General features: G+C 45.4%; 1 protein-coding gene, 1 non-coding gene and 2 pseudogenes across 2 annotated transcripts; 1 reads left to right on the top strand and 3 right to left on the bottom strand.

Moving 5' to 3' along the window:
* Positions 1-5737: 5737 nt before the first annotated feature.
* Positions 5738-5809, bottom strand: TRNAM-CAU. Its single transcript has one exon. It is a non-coding gene; the product is annotated as a tRNA-Met (tRNA).
* Positions 5810-6714: 905 nt separating this feature from the next.
* Positions 6715-7656, bottom strand: LOC115613005 (olfactory receptor 12D2-like). The gene has a single exon (XM_030497990.1). The coding sequence runs from the start codon at positions 7654-7656 to the stop codon at positions 6715-6717; it is 942 nt and encodes a 313-aa protein (XP_030353850.1).
* A 6729-nt stretch (positions 7657-14385) lies between these two features.
* LOC115612847 lies at positions 14386-15349 on the bottom strand (annotated as a pseudogene).
* A 3147-nt stretch (positions 15350-18496) lies between these two features.
* LOC115612867 lies at positions 18497-19460 on the top strand (annotated as a pseudogene).
* The last annotated feature ends 299 nt before the right edge of the window (positions 19461-19759 follow it).

Below are 19759 nucleotides of genomic sequence, written 5' to 3'. Positions count from 1 at the left end.
CAATGGTCCTTCCTTGCTGTTGAGATTTGCCACATCCCTGCAGAGCTGAGTTTCTTCTCACGTATGGATTGTGCAGTCTTGACCTTCTGATTGAGCTTACTCAGAGTCCTGTGTCTCTACAATGACCCATGGGGAGCAATACGTCTCTCTGTGTTAGCCGGAGTGCCTGAAAGGAAAGCACTTGAGAGCTGCCTTGGGGTGAACCTCAGAGCTGAAGTTGACCGTGAACTTGACCATGACTGATAGCCGCGCTCACCACTACTAAGGCAAAAGGCTGGAAACACACTCAAAATATCCTTCTGCACATGCCTGAGGCATCTGAGTTGACCGAGCTCATGAAGGCGGGGCACAGATGAGTTGTTCTGATGTTCAGTGATAGAAAGCGGGAGCACAATGTTTCAGATGAAAGAGGCGAGGGCTTCATCACCAGCGAGGTCTTGGCACGCGGCAACTACTAGGCGTTCAGATGCTTCATGAGCAAAGAATGTTGGTTCCCCCCAGGGCTCTGGAACACAGAATAAAAGCCTGAGCTGCTCGAGGCTCTGCATCCTCCTCTCTTGCTACCCTTTCCTCTAAGAACAAGGTAAGCTTGAGCCCGCTCCATCTCTCTCAGTGGGCTGAAGTGCTGTCCTGTTGGCTACTCAGGGTGATATGGGGCTGCCTCAGCTTGGCCCTGCAACAGAAACAGTCAGTGCCTGAGACCTCTGTCCTTTTCCTTGAGGTGGCTGGGGGAGCTGGGAAGAGGCGGGTTCTTCCAAGCAGAGGGGATCAAAGGGGCTCAGATGCAGAGAGGTCTGCCCACCAGAATTTGCATGTGCAGCAGATTGTCTCTAACCAAATGGCCAAGTGCTTGCAGTGCTCTCTTCGGTGCAGCACGGTTTGCTCCGGAGATGGGGTGTGATCAGTCATTCCACAGGGGCTTTAACCCCAGCCTACTGGGTCCTATTCCAAAAGAGGGCCAGCCTTCCAGTTCCATGCAACCTGTAGGACCAATGAGGACTCTGGAAGATGTAGAGACACTGCGTGTATTCAAAACAAACTCTGTCCACAGAGAGAGCTGAAGAAGACAAGGGCACGCTAATATTGAGGTTAGTGTTCCCCGCCTGCTCTGTGTTTCAGCTTTGCCTCGCTCGCCGAGAGATGTCTTGCTTCAGACCATGCCCCCCACACCCCTGCGGTGCCTCCGGCCGCTGCCAGCAGCCCCTCTTCCTCTCAGCGGTAGGTGAGAGCAAACCCATCAGGGTCTGTGATTGCAGGCGATGGTCTCCTGATGCCACAGTCACCACATTGTCTCAGAGCTGAAAAACATCACTTTCCTGATCAACTCAATCCATATCCCCTGGAGTTTATTCCCGCATCACCGATGAAAAAGAGAAGTTCGAATATTGGTTTTCATGTTAGGTTAGTGAAGAACAATTGCAAGGAAAGAAGCTGCTTCAAAAGGTCTGCATTAACTTCCACAATGAATAATTTTGCAACTGATCCAACAGTGCCGTGATCACCAGGTTACAGATGCGTGCTTAATGACTCTGATGGTTTTTGGTGCTGTGGTATAAGGTCACGGAGAACTACACACAACCGGTGGAAATAATAGAAGAGAAGACAGTGCTCTTCCTTGCAGAGCAGGTAGCTAACTGAGTGAGGAGGAGAACAAACCACCATGAGTCTCCAGCTATGCAGCACAAAGTCTTTAATCAGAAGGAGCAAATGCGAGGGCACAGAAGAGAGACCAAGAAACACATCAGCGCTGCATGAGCAGGAGTGTGGCTACGGCTTCCAGATGGGCTGGGTGTCCTCTTGCCACCCGGCAGGAGGGTCCTGTGCCCACTGCTCCTCACTGCAGGGCGGGCCTCGCGCTGCCTCCTCTGGCTCTGCTTTGCTCTGAGCCCCTGAGAGAAAGGGCTCCTTCTCTTCTGCTTTGCTGAACCTCCTGCTGATGTGGGAAATGTTCCAGAGATAGGGACTGCTCTTGTAGCCTGGGATTGCCACCAGGTGAAGCAGAATGGGAAAAGGAAAGTGCTTTGTGTGGAGCTTGTCCTTGGGAAACGGGCTGTTCTCTGTGCCTCCCTGAACCCTGCAGACGCGTTTCTTGGTCTCTCTTCTGTGCCCCCGCATTTGCTCCTTCTGATTAAAGACTTTGTGCAGCATAGCTGGAGACTTGTGGTGGTTTTTTCTCTTCCTCCCTCTGTTAGCTACCTGCACTCCAAGTGCTGATTCATTTTGCTACCCATAGCTTTTTTGGAGGCTAAAAACACCTGAACTGCTCAGCTGTAAAACAAAGCGTCCTTTGTGCAAGCATGCAGCCAACCACTACCACTACCACGTGCCTCTGATCAGTCTTGCAGGTAATGCATCCCTCGCCTCAATGCTTCACCACAAAAAGCTTTCAGTACTCACTGCTGCTTGAGGCTTATGAACTTTGGGGCAGGTCCACATCTTTTCCTGACTGAATGATGTTGCTTCTCCTTCCTCTCTTGGTCAAATCTGCTCCCAGCAGCAAGTGGAAAACCTTCTGCAAAGTTTCCTTCCTCTACAGGAGACTTCGATGTCTGCATGCCTTGTGCCCTTACAGGGACTCCTCTAGTGTGATCGTGTAGCTGATTCCCACTTCTGCACAGCTAGGGGCTCAGTCAGCCCTTTCAAAGGGTTGCTGAGACTTGGATCATCTGTCATAAAAGTATAGGCTGGGACAGCTGGGGTTGGGTAGCTTGTGGAAGGGAAAGCTGACAGGGCATCTTATCATTTTCTCTAAATGTGTGGAACAGGAGAATGTACAGGTGGATTAAAGGACAGAGAGCCATCCTCTGGCTTTCAGGTAGAGAATCTAGTTCTAAGAGGCTCCTTGTGTTTCCCTTGGTCCACAGACCATAAGCTGCAAGAAAAATGAAGTTGTTTCAATTCTTAGTTACCAGGAACACTATTACACCCAATTCCAGTAAACTTCAGGTTGCCTCTGCAATGCTGAAGCCTGGGCAAGATAGGTCAGCAGCCCTGCATGTTGGCTGGGGTATTGACCTCCAAGATATGCAGTCTTGATTGTTCAGGAGAGTATTTCAAACCAAGTTACAATGCTTAGCAGGGTCTGTTTTCAGCAAAGAGTGCTTTAGAGGAAATAACACTGGTATTAGCACAGGCATTGTACATACCAACATCCCCTCTGATGAGGAGGAAACCTCACACTTGACCAACCAGCACTGGAGAGTTGGAAAAGGTGGAGGATGAAGAGCAAATTCACTCTAGTGTGACTTTGAGACATTACATAAAGGACAGACCTCCTCCCAGTGTATCACCAAATATGCACATCTGGCCTCGTAAAGCATAATGCACACTTTGATTCCTGCCAGGGCATTGTAGATCTTCATTTGTACCCTACCACAGCAGCATGCTTTTCTTGCTAGGTGCAAGCAGCAGCAGCAGGAGGTCCAGCTCTAGGCCAGACCAAAAATTGCTCTCCTCTGGCTCCCGTACCAACATCACAGTGAGGAGCCCAGCCTGGAGCCACCTCAGCAGGAAAAATACACTCATGTCAGATGTGTGTTCTCCAGGACTCCAAGCAGCTGACATTCTGTCAGTATTTCTCACCAGCAACCTTGTCTGAGATCCCTGGGAGAGAAACTGGAATGAAGAGAGAGGCTACTCAACAAAACCATATGTATCATGGTAGAGAATGGAGGACCAGAGGCCAGTTGCTTTTCACCCAAGATTACAGAAACACCACGCAGCCTCTGTGCTGCTCTGATCACAGCAGCCTGTGGTAGCACAATCTAGTTTACCAGACGAGTGGGTTGGTGGCATGGAGGTGTTTTCAGGAGTCTGGAGTGGAGCAGCGGAGGGTTCTGTGCCTTTGAGCATGGCTAGTACAGTGATCACCAGTGTTGCCCGTGAAGCAACTGCTCTGTGCTTGGTTGCTTCCTTACTGTTGGGGAAGCTGAGCAAGCAGCTCTGGAAAAGCAAGGAACCGGGAACAGCATCGGAAGCAAAAGCGTCATGCCATGAATCGAACGCAGGTCAACTGCTTGGAAGGCAGGTATGCTAACCACTCTACCACCAACACGCTTTTACCTGTTATGTTTGGCTCCTCTGGGTCACAGACTTGTCTCTCTCCTGCTTCTCAATGGACTGACCAACCTCCTTCTTTCAGTCCCCTGCACATACACTTCCTCAAGCTGCTAAAAGTTGGTGTGTTTCTGTATATGTGAGGTGCTGGCTGGGGGACCGACTGCACAAGCCACAGACTTGGGGAGATCAGCATCAAGAACTATCCAGGGTTGGACTGGGCAACCGGCACTGGGCAACCTGCGACTGAGTTCCAGACATGGACTCTGTATGGAACTATGGTATAGTGTAGTGGTTTAAACCCAGCTGCCAACTGAGTACGACGCAGCTGCTCTCTCACACCTCCACACCCACGCCGGGCAGGATGGGGAGGAGAATTGAAAAAAATGTAAACCCTGCGGATTGAGATAAGAACAGTTTCATAGCTAAAATAAAGTATGATATAATACTAATAATAACAATGACAAGGGAAATAACAAGGGGAGATAATATAAAACAAAAAGGGAAAAAAACATAAAACAATAAACACAAGTGATGCACAATAAAATTGCTTACCTACCCAAGCAGCCATTAGTCCCTCCCAGGTAGCTCCCCCCAGTTTATATACTGAGTATGATGTTCTATGGTATGGAATACCCTTTCTATGGTCACTCTTTTCCCCATCTTCAGTGGGATGGCAGGCATAGAAAATAGGATGAGAAAGCTTCCAGGTCAAGATAAACACAGGAACATGGAAAACATTATTGTGGGCAAAACAGGCTCAACATGGGATGAAATAGCTTTTTGCCAATTGAAATCGAGTCACACAGTAAGAAACAAAAGGACATACATAAAACACCACCTTCCCTCCCACTTACCCAGGCTCAAGTTCACTCCTTCACTCCAGACTTCTCTAACGAAGTGGTACAGGGAGTTGTGTTTTCCTTCTGCTCTTTCTGAACCCTTTTTTTCTTCTTCCTTCTCTGTCTGACATGTTCTACCCTTTCTAGAATATATTTTCACAGAGCGGTCACAAATCTCGCTGATGGCTCAGCTGTGTCCTGAAATGGGTCTACTGTGGAGATGGAACCACCTGTGCGCGGTGCAGGGCAGCCCCTTAGCTCCTCTCACTGGGGCCACCCTGGAGCACTCCCTTTTCCCTAAGCTACCCAACACCAAGCCACATACAGCCAATACAACGCCCACTGGGAATGGCTGCTTGGCCCTGCTCCTGGCTGAACACACTAGCGGGCATGGCAGAAAACAGACTAGGACAGAGAAAGCCCCCAGGTGGTTGAGCCAACGGCCTTGGTGTTCTCCAGACTAGCGCCACGTTTGTCCTGCTCCGCACCTGGAGCCTGGGGGTCCCTGCTTGTGGCTGGAAGGTTGGGATTGAGCTGCCTGATGGGAAGGCAGAAGCACCAGTGTCCCCAGGACACCCACTGCCTCGTGGAGGGAGCTCTGTGCTGCACTCTGCCTTCTGCTGCTGCATACTCACCGATCTGCTTTGCTGAGGGGCACTTCGGGAGTGCTGGCAAATAAGAAAGAGAAGGCAGAGGCAGAGGGAAGGAGCTGAGGGAGAGCCAGGGCCATGGGTGCACAGAGAGCAGGAGCGCAGCAGTATGGGGACACTTGCTGAAGGCTTCAAGGGACTGCATCATGGTGGTGGCTGCTGCCTCTGGAGTGAGGGGAAAAAAGCAATTAGCAGAGGATGGTTTCGATCCATCGACCTCTGGGTTATGGGCCCAGCACGCTTCCGCTGCGCCACTCTGCTCCACCCACAAACTCAGTCCAGACCCCCCACAGCCCAGCCTGATGCTCCCTGGCACTGCCAGCACCAGCGCTTTTTCTCAACGCTTCCTTCCCTTCATCCTACCTGTGCTCTCCACATAACTGTCCTTTTCCTAAACAGGTTGAGCTCTCTCCATTGTTTGGTACAAATCTTTTGACTTGGCTCACCCCAGACTCTGTCAGGTGGATCATTTTTGAACTGGGACTCTCTTCTTTTATTTGGTCCCCCTCTGGACCTGCTTCTGGGGCCAGTGTGGTTTGCCCTCCCACTTCTGAGATGTTTGGATCCCATCCTGAGGTCAGTTTCTTGTACCTTCTGGGATAGTTTGCCCCCCAGCCCCAGATTGGTGTAATGCTCTGGTACAATATAAGTGATCTAGCTTAAGTGTATCTGCTGTTATATTATATCGCGTTTGCGTGGCAAGGTTTTGGTAATGGAGGGGCTACAGGTGTGGCTTCTGTGAGAAGCTGCTGTGGCTCCTACTGCATATGTGTAGTATACTACTACAGAAGTAGCTACTGTAGCTACTGTGGCCTCTACTGCGAGAAACTACACAGCGTCAAGTAATCATGTGATACCTTAGATCACCCAGGAAAACTCCATGGAGCTGTCAGCTATGCCTCAAATCCTGCAGGAGACACACATGTTTCTATATTGGAAGCCGGCGACGAGATGGGGTACCATAAGACATCTAAAAATGATGGAAGAAGCACTAAATCTGTGGATATCTCCCCTGAGTTAGATCTACGCACTTCTAAGGAAGTGCAGTAGACTACATGAGATAATCAGTAGTTTTTCAAGTCTTGCAATACAGTGTCCTTTTGACCTCTTTCTGTATAAATATGAGCCGTGGAGTAACTGCATCCTGAGTCTTCTCCTTGGTATTGTCACTTTCCTCTGGGAAAGGGTTGTCTCCCTAATATTTTTTTTAGGGCAGATCTCACCTCCTGATTCTTAAGGGTGTATATCAAGGTGTTCAGAGCTGGGATGACAGCACTGTACATGAGAGACACTTGCACATCCATTTCAGGGGAGCTTACTGAGGAAGGTGGTGCATAACTGAAGAGCACTGGTATGTACAGCAGTGCCACAACGATGAGGTGGGAGATGCAGGTGGAGAAGGGCTTCCATCTTCCTTCCTGGGACTGGATGTTACAGAAGAGGAAGGAGCTAATATAGAGGTAGGAGAGGACTATGAGAGTGAAGGAGCCTAGAACAATAGATGTGGTGGCAACATTGGGGAGGGTCAAGTTGAGGCTGGTACTACCACAAGCCAAATTCAACAGTGGCTTAGTGTCACAGCAGAAGTGATGGATGTGGTTGTGGCCACAGAAACTCAGTTGAGAGGTCATGATTGAGTGCATCATGGCATGTACAAAGCCAGTGGACCAGCTAGCCAGAGCCAGCAGCAGACAAGTCCGTGGACTCACGACAAGGACGTAGCGCAAACGGTTGCAAATGGCCACGTAGCGGTCATAGGCCATGGCGGCCAGGAGCACAGCCTCAGTACTGCCCAGGAAGTGGAAGAAGTGGAGCTGGGCCAAGCACGCACCGAAGGAGATGGGCTCATGCCCAAAGAGAAAGCCAGTCAACATCTTGGGAACAGTGGCTGTGGAGTAGAAAATGTCCAGGCAGGACAGGTTCCCCAAGAAGAAGTACATCGGTGTGTGGAGCCGGGGCTCAGGTATCACCATGGTCACAACGGCACCATTTCCCAGAAGACTGGTCGAGTAGAGCAACAGAAAAGAGATGAAGAAAAACTGCTGCAGCCCCTGGATGTTGGTGAGGCCCAAAAGGATGAACTCACTGGCCTCTGTTTGGTTCAGCATCGCTAGAACAATAAGAAGCAAAGGCAAAATGTCAGGGTTCCACGGCTGTGAAGAGTAACAGTATTACAAAACTCGCTGGCTTCTGCGCCATTTTAATGCAGACAAATGCAGAAGAGAGCAAAACACAGCAGATGTAATCAAACATAAAAGCAGCATTGAAAGTCAAGACAGTAGCATGGACAGAAGAACTTCAATGTAGTCTTCTACTTTCTGTCTAGAAGAGAGTAGAATATTACAGAGGGGGAAATATTAATATAAAAACTTCCATCTATGCATTACAGCAGAATATGTAAGATGCAAAACATTGCTGTTTCTTCTCCTTCAGACACATTCCTATTTCAATTCTGCTAAACTGCAACTTTCTGCTGCAAACTTTGATCTCGTCCTAAAGCTTCTAACTCATGATGTGAATCAGTCCCCATGCTTGCTTTCCACTATTGTGCTGGCATTTCGTTGTGCCAGTCCCGACTTTCACATTTCTAATGGTTAGCATCTCTTACAGACAGTTATTTGATCTTAACAATTGCACAATTTCCATTTTTTTTATCAACAGTCACCAGAAGGGGCTCCAAGTAGTTTTCTCTGTACATTCAATGCAGTGATGATTAATATTGATGAATAGAACTAACGAAAAAAAAAATTGCTTCCTAGGTACTTCCCGTAGAGACGTTAAACACATATAGATAACCTTTCTTGCCCGTTCCATTGTACTATACACTTTCATTGAAAATAGGTGAGTTTTGGAAGTCATTATGCTATATCTCCAGCCCTGTCACTCTTTTTCTCTTACTTCTTTAGCTTATTATTTCAGCATGAAAACAGCAAGCAAGCAGAAAACTTCTCAACTGATTTCATAATAAGAGAACATGAGCATGTAGCCTTAAGGTAATTTAGGCACATACGTGTCCACTCTAAAAACCTGATCACATTCTCTGAAAATACTTTTAGTCTGATCTTTGAACAAGCTCTGGTGGAAACATCAGATTTGATAATGTTATAGACATGAAAATTTTAGTCAGTCACCTGTGTTTGAAGAGGACTAGATACAATTCTAATTTTAAGACTCTTGCTTAAATACTAATGCAAAAAAAAAAGGACTTTGCGTGCTGAAGAGTGCCTATGTTTCCAACTATATAAATTACATAGTGAAAAAAGAGATAATTCTGCACAAAACTCACCTCCTCACCAATCAGCATTTTCTCACTGTAGGAAGACCCGGACAGATAATGAGCCAGAAGGCAAAGCTGAGGACAGAACAACTTATTTTGTGGAGTTGTAAGACTGAGAATTTGGGTTCTCCTTTTATTCATCCATATCTACTTGGCATTCTTCTAGCTGAGAGATTAATACTGCAGGTGTGATGAAAAGGACTACCGCAAGTTCCCAGGGGCTTGTAGTTATTCAGGTAGGATGCAAGGAGGAAGCTTTGCAAATTATACCAGAAGTCTCTCGTGACCTAGTTAGAGGCGGGGAGGGAAAGTCTTTTTGTCATGTCCAGAACATGCAAAATACCAACAACGCTACACAGGAAGTAAATTGCCTGCTGCTATGACAGGTCTCCTGAGATGAGATTTGTGATCCAATGGTGAGCTGCAGAGCAACGAACAAAGTGTTCCCTAAATGTACTGCATGGCTGAGCCGCCTGCAAAACAGAAGACAAAAAATGAAGCAGACCACAGAGACTAGCTAATAACAACCCCGCGCCCCCTAACCCAACCAAAAGAACCAAGTCTATTCCTCCATTCCCAAAAAATAATCCAACACAGATATCTTCATCTCAGTGCACAGAGCTTATGCCTGAAATTTCTACTGGCAACCGAGGCATGAGTCCTGCAACCTCAGCTGAACTGGAGGACTGTTTAGGCAGCCTTTGCTAAATCTCCCACAAATATTAGAATTGGTGAAACCTGGATGGTATGCGTTCCATCCATTCTGATGTGGGTTGGAAAGGACCTTAAGATCACCCAGTTCCAACCGCCCTGCTGTGGGCAGGGACGCCTCACACTAGACTATGTCGCCCAAGGTTCTGTGTCCCTTGGGCACAGACCAGGTACCGGCATGGGCCATCTGTGCCGGCTGGCTTTAAACCACAACACTCCCTTATCATTTGTCAGTCAGATTTGTATCCCTGTAAGTTCTTGTTAATTGCTTCCTCCGTTTCTCATTATGCCATGTCGCACTGAAAGAGGTCCTTGACCAGGTACCCCTAAAGGAGTGGGCACTGGCCTTCCACGTATTTTTACAAAGGTGTCTAATTTTTTCACTGTACAGGCTATGCCAACATTGCCTTTGCTAGCTTTTTTTAATGGCCCATGACTACTCAAGGAGAGTTCATGTTCAGGGGAGAAAGTCACACTGTCCAAATGCGAAGCAAAGTGTCAGGTGGTGTGCGATGCGGTGACTGCAGGCTGCACGCCAGCATAACACCACAAACAGGAGCTTTGAGAGTCTGTGTTACAGGTGAAGACATGTTTATACAAAGACTAAGTGTTTACTTAACACAGAAGTAAAAGTGGAAAACTGTTTGTATGAGGGAGTGGGTTAATTGCAAAATGCCAAGTGGCTCGGTTTAGTCTTAAATTTTCTGCAACTGTATAAGCATCTTACCGCTTGCCCACTCCACTCCCCTGTGGGGACAAAATCAAAGGGAGAAGACTCATGGATCAAGGTAATGACAGTTTAATAAGGAGAGCAAAAGCTGTACACACAAGCAAAAAAGGAATTAATTGGCTACTTGCCATCCTCAGGCAATATCTAACCACCTCCTAGGAAGCAGGGGCGCAGCATGCTCAACTGTTGCTTGTGAAGACAAACACCTTAAGCATGAGCATGCTCCTTTCCTCCTCCACTCCCTGGCCTTTTATGGCTGACCAAAACATCATAGGGATGCTTCCATGAGTGTTGAAGGAGCTGGTTGGTGTCACTGTGAGGCCACTCTCGATAATCTTTGAATGATCAATGTGACTGGGAGAGATGTCTTAGGAATGAAGGAAAGCAGATCTCACTCCTGGCTTTGAAAAGGGCAAGAAGAGCAATTTGTGATTCCACAATTCTCTCCTGTGAACCCTTTCCAGGCACATGAAGAACATGAATGTGATCATGACCAGTGGTCAACACAGCTTCGCCAGAGAGAAATCATGCTTCACCGGCATAATAATTTTCTGTAACGAAATGACTGGTTTGGTAAATGAAGGGAGATCAGTTAGGTATGTCCCTCTTTGCCCTTTCGGCAAAGAAAGTGAGTCACAGAATCACAGAATCACAGAATGGTTGAGGTTAGAATAGACATCAACCAGCTCCTTCAACACTCGTCGGAGCATCCCATTAGGGTTAATGGGCTTATGTAGTCTGGTATTCCCTGAGCTGATCTTACTTCATCAGGCATATACCATCCTTGCTCCAGACTCTCCCCCTGATCTCTAGGACCTGGGATTCCTGAAGCATTTGGCATATCAACCTTTTCTACATCCCGCATCACCAGGTCGCCCAACTCATTCAGCAATGGGCATACATTTACCCTAGTCTGCCTTTTGTCACTTATGTACTTACAGAAGTCCTTCTTGCTGTCTTTGACGTCCTTGGGCAGATTCAATTCCATTTCAATTTTGGCTGTCATAACTGCATCTCTACATGCTCAGACACACCACGATATTTGAAAAATAATAATTCTTAATTATCTCATGCACTTTCATCATGCAAACTGCCAGCCAGATGCTTTAGGGAATATAAGTGTGTAGCCAATCAGAAAAACCCCACCAACGCACACACATGCATGCACATGCACCGCACACTGCAGAGGCACCACACTCTGAAAAGGCAAGCAGAGGCTAGGAGCCCTTGAGGCTCAGGGGAGGATGATGATGCAGCTGTTCACAGCTGTTGTGAAAGAAACCAAAATCATCTCAATATGAAAGGAAACTGGAGGTTTGGGATTGTTGGATGGTTTTCTGTTTGGGTTTTTTTTTTGCAAATGAGGAAAAACTGTAACAACAAGGTTATACTTACAGAAATGCAGACCTAGAGTAGGGCAGAATTCATTTTAGGGTTATGATTACTGTTAAAATAACATAGCTTGTGTATTTATTAGAGCAGAAGCAAGCCTTGCCAGGCCCAGCAGCATCACAAGTGAGAGCTGGGAGAGGGGGAGCTGAGCACAGGTAAGTCCAGCCACACAGCTGCAGACACTGACCTGTCAGAGACACTTCTGTCTGACTCAGTCCCCTAAGTGGACTGTTCCCCAAAAGAACTGTGGCATGGCTGGTGATGCAGCCCAGCACATGGTTGGTTTCTGGGCTTAAGCGCATGCTGCCGGTCATGGTGAGCTTTTTGTCAACGGTCACTCCCAAGTCCTTGTCCTCAGGGCTGCTCTTAGTCCAGTCTCTTGCCAGCCTGTGTTTGTGCTTGGTATTGTCCCCACCACTCGTCACTGGTCTCCACTTGAACATCAAGTCATTGACCACAACTCTTTGAGTGCGACAATCCAGCCAATTCCACCGCACCTCAAAGCTTGCTGTCGTCAGCAAATCTGCCAAGCGTGCACTCGATCCCACTGTCCATGTCACTGGCAGGGATGTTAAACAGCACCAGGCCCAATACCGAGAAATCCCAGTCGTCACTTGAACATCAAGCCTTTGACCGCAACTTTTTGTGTGCAACAATCCAGCCAATTCCTTAAGTAAGTGTCCTTTGGGAAGTTAATTAACTGATTGAGTGATGAACATGCCCCCTTCCTCCTCCACTCCCTGGCCTTTTATTGTTGAGCAAAACATCATAGAGTATGTAATATCCCCTGGGCAGTTTGGGTCAGATGTCCTGGCTGTGGCCCTTCCCAGCTTCTTCCCTACCTCGAGCCTACTGGGGCATGGGTCTGGAGAGAAAGACTTGGCTCTCTACAAGCACTTTTCAGCAACCGCCAAAATGCTGGTGTTTTACCAACAGTGTTTGAGCCACAAATGCACAGCGCACACCATACGCACTGCTATGAAGAAAGCTGACTCCATCGCAGCCAGACATAGTACAATCTCCACCCCTTATTCCACACCATCTGCATCATCCTCAGGTCTAACATTACCTGATGCATCTAAGTATCCCTTGGACATCCCATTCACACATTTCATTTCTATAGCCTACTCAAATCTTTCCACTTCCCTAACTCACACTGCATTAAAGTATGTCATCCTTCTAACCCTTTCCTTTTATTTCCCATTTTATCTATTTCTTATTCCCAAAATCACCTCTCACCAACCCTTGTAACTTGTACTGCAGTGGTGGGTTGACCTTGTACTGCAACCAGACTCCCACCCAGCCATTCTCTCAAGCCCCTTCCTCAGCAGGACAGGACTGGAGGAGAAAAGCAAATGAAAAAGCTCTTGAGTTGAGAGATTCTCGGCTGATTATCAACCATCATGGGCAAAACAGACTGACTTGGGGAAAATAAATTTAACTTTTTTTTGCCAATTAAAATAGATTGGATGGTGAGAAACAAAGACAAAACTAAAACACCTTCTCCCCACCCCTTCTTAATCTTCCCAGGCTCAACTTCACTCCTTCATTCCCCAATCTTCTACCTCCTCCCAGCTCAAGCTGTGAAGGGAATGGGGGAGTAATGGGAAGGGTGGGGAATGGGGGGGACTTTTCAATTCATAACGGTTTTCCTCTGCTGCTCCTTCCTCCTCATGCTTTTCCCATGCTCCAGTGTAGGTCCTCTCTGGGAGCTGCAGTCCTTCAGGATAAACCTGTTGTAGTGTGGGCTTCCCATGACCTGCTGTTCCCCACTGCCCAAACCTCTCCACGTATACCCAAAGTACAAGGAATTGTATCATTGTCCTTTTGCATTTGCAGTAGCAAGACTTTGTGACTGCTGGTCTAAGAGACACTGATGTAAGTTAGGCATTAATCACACAAATTGGAAGAGAAAATGCTGCTCAGCTATAAGCAATACCAGAATCGGGGTTGAAGTTAGATCAAAATAAGCAGAGAGAAAATAAAAACGCAAGTCACAGTTTGCTTTAATGAACGTTCCATCTGGCAAGCCAGAAAACCAATCGGGCAGAAAGTATCAGGTTCAATGAGTTAAGAAATAATCCCCTCCTAGCTTACTTTCGGCCTACATGAGAAGGGAATTAGTTAAAACAAAGCTACTGCAGCTAACTGACAATGTACCCTTTTTGCTTTGAACTGAGCAAGTTACTAGCTAGTTTGGGAATGAGATCTTTGTTCCGAGAGGAAAAAAAATCAGATCAGGTTTAGACCTGAACCCAATCTTTCACATCAGTAGGAAGGACACTTCCTGGAGACAACAGCTCATCCCCTCCATTCATAAGGTACTAACTTGTGCCTCAGCTCATTATTGAGGGCTTTTTTTGGTGGGGGGAGATTTCCAGGCTACCACTTTTGCTTTGATGGAGAGGGAAACAAACTTTTTTTTCCCCAGGCTGAGACTTTATATACGGAGATAAATGTATAATGATATGGGAGGGTGAGAATTTTATAATCCACTTTAGTGATTATAAAACTCCACTACACTGAGTCAGGTTTACTTTTTTGTTTGCAAGGCCAGAGTTACGACAACTATAATTCATTCTAATATGTGAATAAAAAAGGCCAGGTATATTCTGGATTTAACAGCAAAGGATTGATAAAATAGCACAGGTGTTTTTGAAATGCTTTCACTTCATTCATAAATTCCATTTAATTTTTTAACTAGGGAAACACTTCTGTTTCGTGCAGCTACAAGGAATCCATCGCCTGCTTCTTCAGTAACCATTTGACAACGCATCTCTTCAAGCTTTGCTTGACTTCCTGATTCCTCAAGCTGTAGATGATGGGGTTGAGCATGGGGGTGACAACTGTGTAAGACAGGGAAACCATTTTCTTCATGTTGGATGAGAGGCCGGACTTGGGTCGCAGGTGAATGATGCCAGTTGTGCTGTAGAAAAGAGTCACTACCACCAGGTGAGCTGCACAGGTGGAAAAGGCTCTCCTCTGGCCCACAGCCGAGGGTATCTGAAGAACAGCATGGATAATGCAAAGGTAGGAGGTGGCTATCAGAGAAAAGGGAATCATCACTATTATGATAATAGCAATAAAAATCAGTAGTTCAAACAGGGCTGTGTCTGCACACACCAGCTTTAACACAGGAGAAACATCACAAAAGAAATGGTCGACTGTGTTTCTCCCACAGAAGGGCAGGGTAAATAACCAGGTGGTGAAGCCCAGAGCCACAGGGACACCAGACAGCCAAGACCCAACAGCCATCTTGAAGCAACGATCCCTGTTCATCATGGTGGCATAATGCAATGGATGGCATATTGCCACTTGCCGGTCATAAGCCATTGCACCTAAGAGGAAACACTCACACGTAACAAAAAGAATAACACAGTTGAGCTGCAAGGCGCAAGCAGTGAAGGAAATAATTTTTCTCTCCACCAGCAGAATCGTCAGCATCTTAGGGACAATGCTCAGGCTGTAGCAGATCTCTGTCAAGGAAAGATTCCTCAAGAAGTAGTACATGGGTGTGTGTAGGACAGGGTCAATGGCCGCAATCACAACGATTAGAGAGTTCCCTACCAAGATGGCCAGGAACATGGTGGAAATCAGTGTGAAAAATAGGAGCTGCATCTTGCCATGGAAGGCAAACCCCGAAAGTAGTGACAGTTTGGTTTCCCGTCTTCATTTCCTCAACAGGTCCCATCCTAAAAGAGAAAAAAAAAAAACCAAACAACCCCATACTACAAAAGAATTAGTAGCTTGGCACAGACCTGTGGTCTGAGAAATAGCTACAGTAACAAGTAAAATGGGGTTTAAGCTACGAGGTGAAATTTCGATTGCATATGACAGTGACCACGGTGTAAAAGGTCTCAGCTTGGGAACCTGTACAAGATCATTTTCAGCAGTCAGAGGCTGGGGGATTCATCTTCTCTAAATTAGGTGAACAGAAGACAGACATACATATTTCAAAGAACCATTCTGTGCTTATTTTATGTAGAAAGAAATGAATACCTCCAAAGGGCAGGTCACCTTAGCTTAAGCATCACACCTATGATGAGATGGAAGAATTTCGCTTTGGGTGATGATGTCCAAGGATGTCTAAGATGATGTCCAAGGATGCCAGGATTGGTTTAATCTCCACGTATACCCAAAGTACAAGGAATTGTATCATTGTCCTTTTGCATTTGCAGTAGCAAGACTTTGTGACTGCTGGTCTAAGAGACACTGATGTAAGTTAGGCATTTAAATCACAGAAATTGGAAGAGAAAATGCTGCTCAGCTATAAGCAATACCAGAATCGGGGTTGAAGTTAGATCAAAATAAGCAGAGAGAAAATAAAAACACAAGCCTTTGACCACAACTTTTTGTGTGCAACAATCCAGCCAATTCCTTAAGTAAGTTTCCTTTGGGAAATTTATCGAGTGATTTCCCCCAGGTCTGTCTGTTTTGCCTGTGATGGTGATTGGTAATTGATCTCCCTGACCCACAAGCTGTTTCATCTGTTTCCTTTCCCTCTCCTGCCCTGTTGAGGAGGGGGAGTGAGAGAGCGGTGGGTGGGAGCCTGTCAGCCAGCCAAAGCCAGGCTGCCGCATATGGCTAAAGACATTTGCGTTCACACAAGTGAGAAAACACACAGAAACAAGAAAACTACATCACTCATGGCAGACCAGAAGCAGGATAAAATCTGCATTGAGTACAGTCCACAAGTTGGGGCTCAAGTCAAACCTTTTGCAACAGCAGAATATTAATGGCTGCTCTGTAGTGTTTCACAGCTGTGTCGCACTGGTACAACAGCTTTATTCTTGTTCCACTTGTCTTTCTAGATTTCTCAGGATACAAGCCTAGACTCGGCTGGAGTTAAGTGTTAAATACTGCAGTCTTGAGTTCACATCACCTAATTTTTCACCTGTGTCTTACACTGAGTCACCATACTACAATGGAGAGTGCTTCAGATATCCAGCCAGACATCTACCAAAACAAATCTACCCTTTCCAGAATAAAGTGGACAAAAGCAGTAAAAAAACCCCAAACAACCAAAGTTATCATGTTGTAATGCTGTATATCCATAACATTATTGCTATTCAAGTATTTTTTATGATCTCTTGAAAGTCTCTACTGCTACTGGGAAACCAGCATATGTCAAATTCCATTTTTCCACAGTATTAGTAAACTAGACAAGAAAAAGAATGAGAGAATATCCTATTATTACTGTTACTTATATCACACACACAACTCTGAACATGTGGAAGGAAACTGCCCATATATCCTAAAATATACTGCATAATTATATACATCATGGATAAAAATAGATCATCTAACATATGATTTCACAATACCAGAAAGTTGCTGCCTGGAGACCTGATTCTACTGGGAGCACAGGAAAATTCAAATACCTCTACCCATCAGCTGAAGGAGCCTTTGAAAACAGAGAGGAGATGCTGCCTCTTCCAGAGGAAAACAGAGGGATATTTTTTCCCCCCCTCTTTTTTTATTCTCTATACAATAATTTCTCTTCCTCTCTGTCTTTGGACTTGTTGCCCTGACTGAAGAGAAGGAGAAAACTCTACCAGTTTAAGTAACAAGAGGTAATATTTCAATTTCTATTCCTCATCCTTAGTTATTCCCAAGACAAAACAAAAACATATGTGTGTTTCCATGGTTTATTTTTCTAATGGTAGCAGGAGCTGCTATTACAATATACAAGAGGAATCTATCCCACCTACCTTTAGGCAACAGCAATGCAGATTTTTACATCTGAAATACTCATCTGAGAGAAATAGGATGGCACTAGTGATTCATCTTGTTTTAGATGTCAATGGTGAGAAAGACTATACTGATAGTATACTTGCTTATTTCTATTGTCTGTAGAAAGCTTTGGCAATTGTAGATTAGCTGATAAATATGTTGAAGAACTGAATCACAGTGTCTGTGCTTTCTCACCTCCTCTTTTTGTCTTTCATCATTGCTAAAGAAAAGAAAAAGGCATTCTTAGAAATCCTGAAAGCCAAAGACTTCAAAACCTTAAGCTCCTTTATTGTTATTAGTTATTAGTTATTAGTTATTATTGTTATTAGTGATACAGTAAAAGCAGAAAAAAAAATCTATGATTCTGCTTGCGTGTCTTTCAAATGTCAGCCAAGTATATTTTGGCTGCAACAGTCACAGAAATTTCCCGACAAATAATTCTGTCAGCACAGCTGGTGAGATGATAAATTCATGGAAAAGGGCAGCAAGGTGTAAATCATGATAACCACTGTATGTGGTCAGCTGTTTGTATGCTGAGAATCTTTTTATACCCCAGAGCTTTTCTTACATGAAAACTCAGAATATGGATTTTATATGATTTGATGAAACCAACATAAGTGCATGAACACTTTTATTAACTCAAACTTGTTCAGGTTTGGGTTGTCCTTTTGCAAGGTTAACAATGAAAATAGTGTAGATAGACCACTTATGCTGGAGTCAAACCAGCAGGTGGAAAGCCACAGGATCTCCATATCACCTAGCTTGGACCACCAAGAATTAAATGAATTCCAGATAATTCCAGCTATCAAAAATTTCAGTCATTGCTTACTCACTTCCTCATTAATGATACTGCCAATCCTGGCATCCTTGGACATCATCTTAGAAGGAACGAAGCTGTTTCTGTCTTGTGCTATATTCCTCATCATTAAATAGAAAGTGAGTCTCAGATAACTGACTCACATTTAGATGTCTAGAGACATTTAGGTGCTAAAGTTTACAGAGAGACATCTAGCCTACCCAAAGAGAAATTCTTACATCTCACCATAGGTGGGATGCTACTAATTCTTTTGTAGTATGGGGTTGTTTGGTTTTTTTCTCTTTTAGGATGGGACCTGTTGAGGAAATGAAGACGGGAAACCAAACTGTCACTACTTTCGGGGTTTGCCTTCCATGGCAAGATGCAGCTCCTATTTTTCACACTGATTTCCACCATGTTCCTGGCCATCTTGGTAGGGAACTCTCTAATCGTTGTGATTGCGGCCATTGACCCTGTCCTACACACACCCATGTACTACTTCTTGAGGAATCTTTCCTTGACAGAGATCTGCTACAGCCTGAGCATTGTCCCTAAGATGCTGACGATTCTGCTGGTGGAGAGAAAAATTATTTCCTTCACTGCTTGCGCCTTGCAGCTCAACTGTGTTATTCTTTTTGTTACGTGTGAGTGTTTCCTCTTAGGTGCAATGGCTTATGACCGGCAAGTGGCAATATGCCATCCATTGCATTATGCCACCATGATGAACAGGGATCGTTGCTTCAAGATGGCTGTTGGGTCTTGGCTGTCTGGTGTCCCTGTGGCTCTGGGCTTCACCACCTGGTTATTTACCCTGCCCTTCTGTGGGAGAAACACAGTCGACCATTTCTTTTGTGATGTTTCTCCTGTGTTAAAGCTGGTGTGTGCAGACACAGCCCTGTTTGAACTACTGATTTTTATTGCTATTATCATAATAGTGATGATTCCCTTTTCTCTGATAGCCACCTCCTACCTTTGCATTATCCATGCTGTTCTTCAGATACCCTCGGCTGTGGGCCAGAGGAGAGCCTTTTCCACCTGTGCAGCTCACCTGGTGGTAGTGACTCTTTTCTACAGCACAACTGGCATCATTCACCTGCGACCCAAGTCCGGCCTCTCATCCAACATGAAGAAAATGGTTTCCCTGTCTTACACAGTTGTCACCCCCATGCTCAACCCCATCATCTACAGCTTGAGGAATCAGGAAGTCAAGCAAAGCTTGAAGAGATGCGTTGTCAAATGGTTACTGAAGAAGCAGGCGATGGATTCCTTGTAGCTGCACGAAACAGAAGTGTTTCCCTAGTTAAAAAATTAAATGGAATTTATGAATGAAGTGAAAGCATTTCAAAAACACCTGTGCTATTTTATCAATCCTTTGCTGTTAAATCCAGAATATACCTGGCCTTTTTTATTCACATATTAGAATGAATTATAGTTGTCGTAACTCTGGCCTTGCAAACAAAAAAGTAAACCTGACTCAGTGTAGTGGAGTTTTATAATCACTAAAGTGGATTATAAAATTCTCACCCTCCCATATCATTATACATTTATCTCCGTATATAAAGTCTCAGCCTG

Source organism: Strigops habroptila, chromosome 9 (genome assembly GCF_004027225.2).
Source record: "Strigops habroptila isolate Jane chromosome 9, bStrHab1.2.pri, whole genome shotgun sequence".
In the NCBI taxonomy this organism is placed as follows: Eukaryota; Metazoa; Chordata; class Aves; order Psittaciformes; family Psittacidae; genus Strigops; species Strigops habroptila.
The sequence above is the reverse complement of the archived record's forward strand: the minus strand, read 5'-3'. Positions and strand labels throughout refer to the sequence as shown.